General features: G+C 43.2%; 2 protein-coding genes across 2 annotated transcripts in view; one reads left to right on the top strand and one right to left on the bottom strand.

Annotated features, from left to right (window-relative positions):
- Positions 1–236: 236 nt before the first annotated feature.
- LOC146189736 (uncharacterized) lies at positions 237–6,043 on the top strand. Its single transcript, XM_084604501.1, has 2 exons — positions 237–1,579; positions 4,072–6,043. The coding sequence occupies exons 1-2, from the start codon at positions 520–522 to the stop codon at positions 4,266–4,268; spliced, it is 1,257 nt and encodes a 418-aa protein (XP_084460627.1). The 5' UTR covers positions 237–519; the 3' UTR covers positions 4,269–6,043.
- Positions 6,044–6,193: 150 nt separating this feature from the next.
- Positions 6,194–9,823, bottom strand: part of GTPBP1 (GTP-binding protein 1) — a 28,819-nt gene continuing 25,189 nt past the window's right edge. The window contains exon 12 of the mRNA XM_084604500.1: positions 6,194–9,679. Within this exon, the coding sequence (XP_084460626.1) occupies positions 9,561–9,679 (119 nt within the window). The 3' untranslated portion in view covers positions 6,194–9,560. The remainder of the gene's footprint in view (positions 9,680–9,823) is intronic.

Here is a 9,823-nt window from a genome sequence, read left to right as displayed (position 1 = left end):
TTCTCTGATATTTATTTTTCCTCTGTTTCTTAACTTTGCCACTACGCTGCTGCAATGACTGAAACCGGTGGGCCTTGTCTGAAAAAGTCCCTAGAGGTATTTGCTAGGGACCCTACTGAAACTGCTCATAAATCAAAGTTTTTAAATGGGCAGACGGGAAGACCATGAACGAAATCACGTTGGCCGTTATAATCTAGGAAGGTTTAACTATCTGTTATTTTTGCCGATGTGTGGCAATGCGGCAACGTTTATATCTATAAACGTTGGCAATGCGGTGCCTTGCCACTAGTGCCTTTAAACGATCCAACAAAAGACAAGTCGTCGTGTGCCGTAAACATGAAAGTGTGCTAGGCAGAATACTAGAATAAGCTTTTGCGGAGGCGCCAAGGATCGAAGCTGTCAGATGAAGTCTGCTAGCAGCGAACTCTGTCAGAACTCGTGTCATTTGTCAGGTATGTCATTCGTCGTTTTGAAAAACTCCTTTTGTGATTTAGCTGTGTGAGGTTTTGGTTACCAGCGATGAGTGCAGCCGAGACTCCGACAGAGGCAGCGTCGTCCAAGACGACTGAGTATTCTGGCGGCGATGGCACGACTTCTGACAAACCTAAAAAAATGCGGGTCCAGAACGTATGTTACGCTCCAGGCTGTCGATCCGGGCACTACAACGCCCCTAAAGCATCCCTGTTCACCGCGCCCAAAGACGAAAAGCTGAGGAAGATATGGCAGTACAACCTGAGGAGGCTGGACAAACCTTTGACGGTGTACTCATCGGTCTGCGAGCGCCACTTCGACCCGCGATTTATCGAGCGCGACTACGTCCACATCATTAACGGCGAAGAAGTGCGGATTCCGCGAGGCAAACCTAGGCTTTCGCCGGGAGCGATACCAACACTGTTGCCCGATCTGCCGGGCTACTTGTCTAAGAAGCTGCCAAAACCAAGGCCGACAAAAGGCAGACCGGAGCTCCCAGCCGTTATTCGGCCTGCGAATACGAGAAAATACGGAAAACCAACCGGCGCTAACCAGAATGAAGAAGACGAAAGTCAGAGTCCGACGAACGGCGAACCGATCGACGCGTGCGCGACCGAGACTGATCATTGCGATGAGAAGGAACCTCCTCAAACGCAGCAACATGCCGATCGGTCAGCTGACAAAGGTCCGCTTACTGTGGAGCGCTTGAAGAAGATCGTCAAACTCCCTTCGCAGGAGTGGTGCATCATTGGCACGTTGGAAACCAAGAGAGTCGTGTTTGCCACATCGATGATTAGGGGATCTGGAGAAGGACTGGAAATATCGCACCCCAAGTACGTGAGCTTTTCGAACAGTGACGGGACCGAGATTGTGGCCGAGGCTTACTTTCAGGGAACGCTGTGTTGCAAGGCAATTGTCACCGCCGCGGAAGAAGCGGATACGTTCCTGCAGGACGCGCACTCGACTCACATGTGCCGAGGAGCGATGTGGGACAGTGAGTTCGCTGAGGTCTGCGTCTGCGTCACTAAGAAGCTGCTGCAGAGGATCGGCAAGAACGACGAGGACACTGTGTTCAGCCTGGAGTGTACGAGGAACGTCGACGCCGAAGGTAACTTGCCTTTTGATTGTACTTTTGTTGTTTCAGTGGTTATTTTATTATGTATACAAAAGAAAGAAAAAGATGTTTGCCAGCCCCGGTATCTGCTGATATCCGAAGCACCTGAGCTGGGGCGGCGGAAATAAAGAAATAGCGAGGAATGGTTAGAGGAAATCAAGAGATGAGCGTTTGTGGGTATTCGGTAGTGACCGAAATAGTACGAGGCGCGTTCACACATACACCACCTCGTGCAGCTGACGAACGCCATAAAGGAAGGGAAAGGGGGCAGTTAACGGGGGCTGAAAGAAGGGAACTGTATTGCAGAGATTGAGAATAATTTCAAACAAGTGAAATTCTCACATTGGCATACCCTGATGTTGCACAGATCCAGAGGCTGTCTTCATAGCAACTGCTTGTGGAGCCTTTTGTTCTGCTCAGCCTCTTTTCATTAGGGTCGAGCTCATTCAAGAACCTTCAAAAAGGAGGCGTGAAATGCGGTTTTTTTTTTTCCTATAGCAAAAGCTGCATCAATCATTTTAAGGAATCTTCTTCATCATAGTATTAGCAGATATATGTCCATTGTTGCAGAAACCTCACTGCTATCTTCACTTTGGATTGCATAATTCAGGAAGCATTGCCACAGTCCAGCGAGTGAGCAGAGCAATGCTCCATTCCCATCGGTCGGAACGTGACACCATCATCATTATCTGACGAATAGGAGTGGAGCATGGCACTCCCTGACCTTGGTTATCTATTGACCAATAAAAATTCCTTGCTCTTCTCATTTGCTGGCCTGTGGCAATGCTTCCTGCTGTGCCTGTGGGCCTTACTCACCTTTTAGTGCACCTCAGGTCAACGAGTGAGTGAAAATATCCTTGCAATCGCCTTTCAATCGACTTGACTATACTTCAAGCTAGATTTGTTGCACAATACATTTCTTTAGTGATTATCCTGTATTGTTCTTACCATGCTTAGCAAACGAAAATGCTGTTGCTGGGTGCCTCCCGATCTTGGTTTAGAACCTGTGGAACAGGCAGCTAGCTGCATGATATGTTGTTCAAGAACCTTGCTGGCCTAGACCATTAAGCATAACTAAATGTGATGGAAGAATTGGCAGCTTACCTCACTTACCTCTTAAGGCTTCTGAAACATGCAAATTTTTAGAAAGTGTTTTGAGAGAGGCACAGGAGACTGGCAGTAATTAAAACAGTGTGCCATGTCAAGCGTATTTAAAAAGCTTTTTTTTTTTCTTCCATCCGACTGTCATTCTGAGTAAACGTCATTCTCCTTGTAATTACTTTGGAGTTTGCCTGGCAGAGCAGAAAACATGCATATGTTACCAAGAAAATTGGGATTAGAAATTTCCCTTCCACTTCATTCATACTGATAACATAGAGGTATTTGATGACGACTTGGTGATCGCTGCTTGAAGTGAATTTGGTACATCTTAGCATCAGGTTAAAAAGAAATGCATGTCTCACGAGAGTTTGTTTCTAAGACTACCGTTTAGTTTCCATTTTGAGTGAAAGCAGTTTGTTATTACAATATGGTGTTTATCCGTACAGGCTAATTTTAGCTTGTCCTTTGTGCCCTTGTAGAGATGGGCTAGAGATGGAAAACATGCACAGTGTTCAGAACAACATGAAAAATGGAGAAAGGCCAAGTGCGAGACAAGGGGCTTCATAGATGGTAAAGATTAATATATGTTGGTGTGATTGGTTTGCCTGAACGCTGCATCTAGTGGTCGCTTGCTGCTGTGGCTGGTGTGTGGTAGGTGCTGAGACATTCAGCATTCACAGGAGGTCCTTTCCAGCCCCTGCACATCTGGCTTGTTGCAGTGTTTGCCCACATTATCCTCCGTGTGGTAAAACCTATCCTCGGCCACATACTCTTCCCCATTAGTGCCGAATTACAGGCTGCTTGCTTTGGTCAGGGGCGGTCTTACTACCAAGTCACAAGCCTAGTGAATGTGGCTTTTGTTTTGGCTGATCACTTTAACCGTTTTTGTATGTGGACTATCATTTAAATAGTAATGAATGTAGCAGCAGACATGTGCAGCATGCGTTTGTGCACCATCTTAGATATATTAGTCCTGTTACTCCCTGTTCACATGAGCCTGCTGGTAATGGTAAAGTCATTTGTACTATGACCTGTACAACTAAAGACAACAAAGTAACCTGCATTTGTGCTCCATACACTTTGCAGGTGTCTTTCTTGCCAGAGAACGAACATTACCACAGAATGCAAGGAGTCAACAACCCCTTAGCATACTCCACATGTGTAGGGTAACATACTGCGATGTTCTGCACAAACCACTGTGAGCATCATTGTTTGAAATAGGCAGTCATTCGACCGAGAAAAGCTTTTTGCTTTTTTGTGCAATAGAATAACTTTTACATGCCAGATATGTTGAAGTATAGTATAGTTAAGGTGCAGTACACAGTCAGCACGGACTTCGCCGTCTTGAGGAGGTATATGCTATTCTGTTGCGTTTTATCCTCCAGGTGCTATGTGCACACCCTGTAGGGTGTTGCGGAAGATGCTGATCACCCGAAAGTCTCGAGTCAGAAACCAGGTACTGAAGAGGAAGCACACGGAAACAGACGAGCCGGACGACCAGCATGCAGAGCTCTCCTGCTCCAGTTCGGCAGAGGCGGAACAGAACCTGTGCTCCGAGTTGGCAGAGCTCAATGGCTACTAGCGAGTGTTCGTTTGAAAGAAAGTGCGCTGTTTCACACTTCTTGGATGCATACAATAAAGCGTGTTGCACTATTATGGTATGTGTGCCTTAGAGTGCTTCTCCCAGCTAAACCATTGAATCCTCAGAGCTCGAATTTAGCTGCACAGCAATGGCATTTCAGTGGTCGGTAGTATTTTTTTTTTAATATCAAATTTGTTTAAATTGCTTGCCTGATGCTCTGAGAAGTCGGATATTCGCATCTTCTGTTGCAACAGCAAAGCAAAACAAGCTGCCATACCAGCAATGGTACCAGTGACGCCATCTCATGGTCTTCTAAGCTCAAAACTCTAGAGGGCTTCACTGCTGCTGAACCGTATGTCGAGCAATAGCTCTGTTGAAATAAGACACAAGGCTGTTTTGAATGTTCATTTTCTTGATTTCTTTCACGCTGTGACAATTACGAACAGGGTCTTGTCATTACTTTACTAAACTGCCACGGGTTTTATGTGCATTAGTAACAAATTATAAATTGGTCTAGAAGAAAGGAAGGTGTAGTACCTGTCGCATTTCTGGATGGACACCTGAACTATGGTGTAAAGGAAGGAAGGAGGCATTCAAAGAGATAAAGATCTGCCATCTGTCTGCACAGTGTGGCTGGCCCATTAAATCTAGCACTTACTCGTGCCACTTTCATTGAGTTGACACCACCCTAAGAACGGCGTTCGTATGGAGGCTCCTTAGTTTGAACGCAGGTGCTGATTATGTGATGCCAGTGCAGGTTAAAATACCAAGTGATCGAAATTATTCTGGAGCCCTCCACTACGGCAGTATCTTTCACTTCCTCTCTTCCCTTCTGGGCATAGTTCAGGTGTTCACCCAGAAACACAACAGATATGCACCTTTCCTTTGCACCACCCCAAGATTGACGTTCCTATGGAGGCTCCCTAGACTACATTCTCCACTCTTCTTCATGGCACCTGGGGCACAATTTCGTTACAATCGAGGATGCTGTGCAATCTATTGCTATAGGTCAAATTTCAGAATAATACGACCTTGAAGAATGCTAGGAGTTGATTCAATGCTCTAAGATTTACTGCGATACGCAAACAAACCTCTCCAAATTTAGTGCAGTTTGGCCAAATTAAGTCTTGGTTTGGTTTGTGGGGTTTAATGTCCCAAAGCAACTCAGGCTATGAGAGATTAAGTCTTAATGTTTATTATTTATAAAGCTCTTCAAACCTACAAAACAACTCCACTTGCGTGCCTTCCTTCACCTAATCTCTGTGGTAGTGTTGCTACAAACAAAACGAGATGGTGCCATAGGTGTCATTTCTGGGACAGTGGGCTTGTGAATCCAACTTCTGATTGAACCAGTCAGGTACCCAATGATACTTGGTGTAACAAAATACCACCAACCAAATGCTATTTCTACACAAAGTTCGAACTCTAAGGATTTAATGGTTTAGCTGGGAGAAGCACTCTATGGGTGCACTTACAATCGTGCAACGCACTGTACAAAGAAGGTGCAAAATGACCTGCACATTTTATTTTTCTTTATACATGCCATGTACAAGTTGACAAGTTGTTTTTCGAACAGGAAACAGTGCAGTGTTTTCCTGCATCTTTGTGTCCTATTGTGTCTCATTTTCAATGCATCAATTCACCAATGGAGTGTGAACTGAGCTGTGAACAAGCGTTGGCAAGCAAGCCAGCTGGATTGACGAGCTCTATCATCATCATTGCCATTTAGTTGCTTACAAGTGCAATCATACGATTACATAAATAAATGTTTGAGAAAAGCAGTTACTTCACATTAATGTTTTTATTCGTGATTGAATGCTACACAAGGGCGCACATGTGTGGTCCTAGGAAACATCATGTGTGGCATCCATCATCCTTCAGGTTCCGTTTCCAAAAAGAAAGCACAATCGCACAATGCCATTATCGTGTCTGAAAAATGCGTTTATTCCACATTTTAATTCCTTCATTTGTACAGGAACGCTATGCGTAGAAGCACAATTTTATTTCCAATGGCCACCAGCCCGAACGACGTCATATGCAAATTTATTAAATTATTACAATGCAGACTTCAAGGACTTCTCATAATCATAATTTAAATGACTCGTGAGACTGCTTCAACTCAAGAACACAAACAAAATGAACTTACAAAACAGATTATGGTACTAGTATGCCGGCAGTCCTCTCAGCCTCACATTATGAAACAAACTGGCTCGGAAATATTTATTTCTGTGAGTCAGTCTGCCATGCGGCACACATTGATTCTTGAACATCACAGAAGGCTTGAAAAGCAATTGGCACACAAAGGTGCAAAGCTTAGAGGTGCTCAATCGGTAACCATTTTGAGCTGTAGTACATACAGCAAGGTGTTCAAAAAACTGTGCCTCTGATACATGACAAGGGAGCCTCGCGACGTTTACATGCTGTGGACTATTGCTGTGAAGCTGTGGCACATGCTTTAAGAGACCATCATGCAATTGTGTCTAAATTACTTCCTTTGGCCTCAAACAACATTCTTTCTGGCTTCTCGGTAACAGGACATCTGTCTAAAACCACCGGCAACTAAATGGACCAACCTCATCATCAAATGCTTTTACAGGCCCCTTCTGAATTTGAATAAGCTCTATAAGGAGTCAAGGCTACTGCAGGTATTGTGTTTATATAAAATCTTGACATAGGTTCTTGCTTTTGACGGCAAAAGAGATTTGTGCCTCTTGGAATATTTTTCTGTAATGTTAGTATTTCCAATCGGCTGGCTCTCTATGCCTGCTTTTCTGACCTGCATCGCCAGTGTGTTGCAAACGCAAACTGTCGCACATCAGAAATGACCCTCTCACTCCAACCCGTTGCAATGATTTCGAGGCTAGCAATCGTAAAATATGCACAAAGTCCACGTTTCAATCCACACATAAGCAGGCAGAAGCTATAGAATGTTCCATGATTTAGCCAAATGGGCTAAGACAACCCAGGACTATGAAAACAGTGGCATTAAAAAGTGATCCAATATTAGCAGTTGTCTGGGAGCACTGTTGAACCACTAATACGAATCAACACCAACTAGCCCAACCTGCTGTTCATTAGTGATCTGATAGTAGTATGTCCTTGATATTAATACCTGCAAGCCATCAACACAAGAGCACCTCTTGTGGTAGGAAAAATGAACTTTCAGTACAAGTTTCAGGCACAAAAGTAAGAATGGCACATTTTTTAAAAATCAGCCTCCACTAATGCATGCTTGACACTGTACCTACTCAAACTACTTTTTTGCACTACATATGAGAAGATATTTTTTTTTTTGTGGCTGAAACAGTAGAGTGGTAGTTACTAGAAAAACATCCCGCTTCAAGCTTACACGGTGGTTTCAGCTTTAATTTCTTAAATAAAAGCATTATATTTCACAAGGATACTAACACCTGGTTTAACTCTATGACGGTTGTCCCTGCCTATGAATGTATTACACCCACAAAGGAAGATGTGCTGTTATGAATTAACTATTGTGTGCTAATGAATTTTATATGAGTGATGACAGGCAATGTTATGCAGAATTTAAATTAAGAAAATGGAACAACAATGGCGGCTGTGAATTTCTTTACGTTTGGGACAGTCAAAATTATGTCTAACGGTGAAAATTGAACACAGCCTAATGCATGGTGTCAGCATTTACAGTTTTAAAAATGAGCAGAAATATTGGAGAGACCAATGAAAAACATTCTAATAGCTCAAGTAACAGAGAAAAGATGAAACCGCACGTGACAAACTCAGCCAGATGTGACGTTGGCTTTTGCCTTTTTTTTTTTTTCTTTTCTCAGATGAAAGGAATATGATTATTAGATGGAACATCAGGTTCTGTTGACATGAAACTGATATCACTCAAGCTGTCTACATTCAATGAAAGAGTGAAGACATAAGCTTTAAACCTTAAAAGGGGGCTTACTTTTTTATCTTTTCCTTCAGAAATAAAAATGATCTGCTGGGACAGAAAAATTACACAACCAAGCTGTTACTCATGACTGAAGTTTCCCTTTAACATGCACAACCTCGCCCTTTAATCTGCCTCGAAATTTTGTCACTCGTGGCATTATTATCCAATGGACACATTCACAAAACGTTCTCGACATTTCATCAAACGTAATGTCGAAAGTCACAATTTGGTAACGAAGAGAAGCCAATGTTTTTCAGCTGAATACGTTTCCTATTCTGTTAATGGTTACTATAGCAAAACGGTTCCAAACCCCTCTAAATCATTGTGAGCATCACAATAAAGCACTGGCTGGACTGCTAGCTGACAAAAGAACCAATGTAAATCCCAATTCAAGACGGTAGTGGAAGCTGCCATTTTCACAATTGCGTATTGCTATATGTTAATCTCAAAAAATGGCAACCAGCAAATGTGACCATTCTGTTTATGCACAATTTCAAACAGGCAATTTCAAACAGTCCAAAAATTGAACAAGGGACCAAAGCCGATAACCATGATGTTTGCGCATCACACGTCCACAGATGGTTGCACTGAATGATGAAACCATTGAAGGAAATTAGAAGATGGCAAATATCAAGTTAGCGGTGCGGCTCGCTACCAAGCAAACAAGAAAAGCATGAAACAATGTTTAAAACTACAGTGGGAAAAAGCTTTAGAACTGTAATCAGGGAAGTAGAACCAGCAAAACGAAAGGGCAAGTTACAAGCTGTGTTACCAGTGAACGCAAAAACAAGCGGGTACTATGAAAACAACACAAGCTCAACACGTCGATTAAGCCTACGTAAAAACTAGCAAGGTCCGTCAGTGTCGTAAACGTAGCAACACTGCAGCTTGGGTTTCAAAAGAAAATTGTAACAGGAAAAAAAAAAAGTGCCCATGGCATTTTGGACGTCAGCAATGAGAAGGGAAGACAAATGTGGGAGATGACAAAAGCTTAAAGCAAAAAAAAAAAAAAAAAAAAAAAAAAAGCCCTGCAACTTGAATTTGCTCCAATGAGATTGGATAGGAGGAGCTAGGTGGAAAGCGCATACACGCACACAACGGCTGCTTTGCACAGTAAGTCCTATTACATACAAGCGTGGAGGAGGCACAGGGAAACAAAAACAAAACAGAACTGGGGGGGGGGGGGCAACAGAAATAGCACCAAAGATATGCCCCCTAACAATGTAGTATGTGAAGTGACAAGCTATGCATAATTAGGGACAGTGGGTGCACGCTTGTTTTAAGTACGTGCTAGAAAAACACCCCTTGTTAGCTTGCGTAAAAAAAAAAGAAGAAACAACCAGATCGTAGAAATGGGCTATGGGAAAAGGTCCTTAGATTACGGGTGCCATTCGGGGTCCTCGGAACCGGCCACGGTTGCGTTTGCTTGCTTTCTGCGGCTCGTTCTCGGCTCTTGGCACTGCCGACGGTAAGCTCCCAGATGAAATGGAGTCTGCGCCAAGGGGGAAAAGAAAGAGAAACCATCAAATCACATCAGCAAAAGCAAGGTGTGCTAATGTAACCTAGCCTGACCAATATAAAATTTCCTACACTTTTGTATGTTTGTACGTCTTTACACTAAATGAAATCGAAAGCA

Source organism: Amblyomma maculatum, chromosome 5 (genome assembly GCF_055883805.1).
Source record: "Amblyomma maculatum isolate TAMU_Amacu chromosome 5, ASM5588380v1, whole genome shotgun sequence".
NCBI classification, from domain to species: domain Eukaryota; kingdom Metazoa; phylum Arthropoda; class Arachnida; order Ixodida; family Ixodidae; genus Amblyomma; species Amblyomma maculatum.
This window is presented reverse-complemented; position numbering and strand designations above follow the sequence as displayed.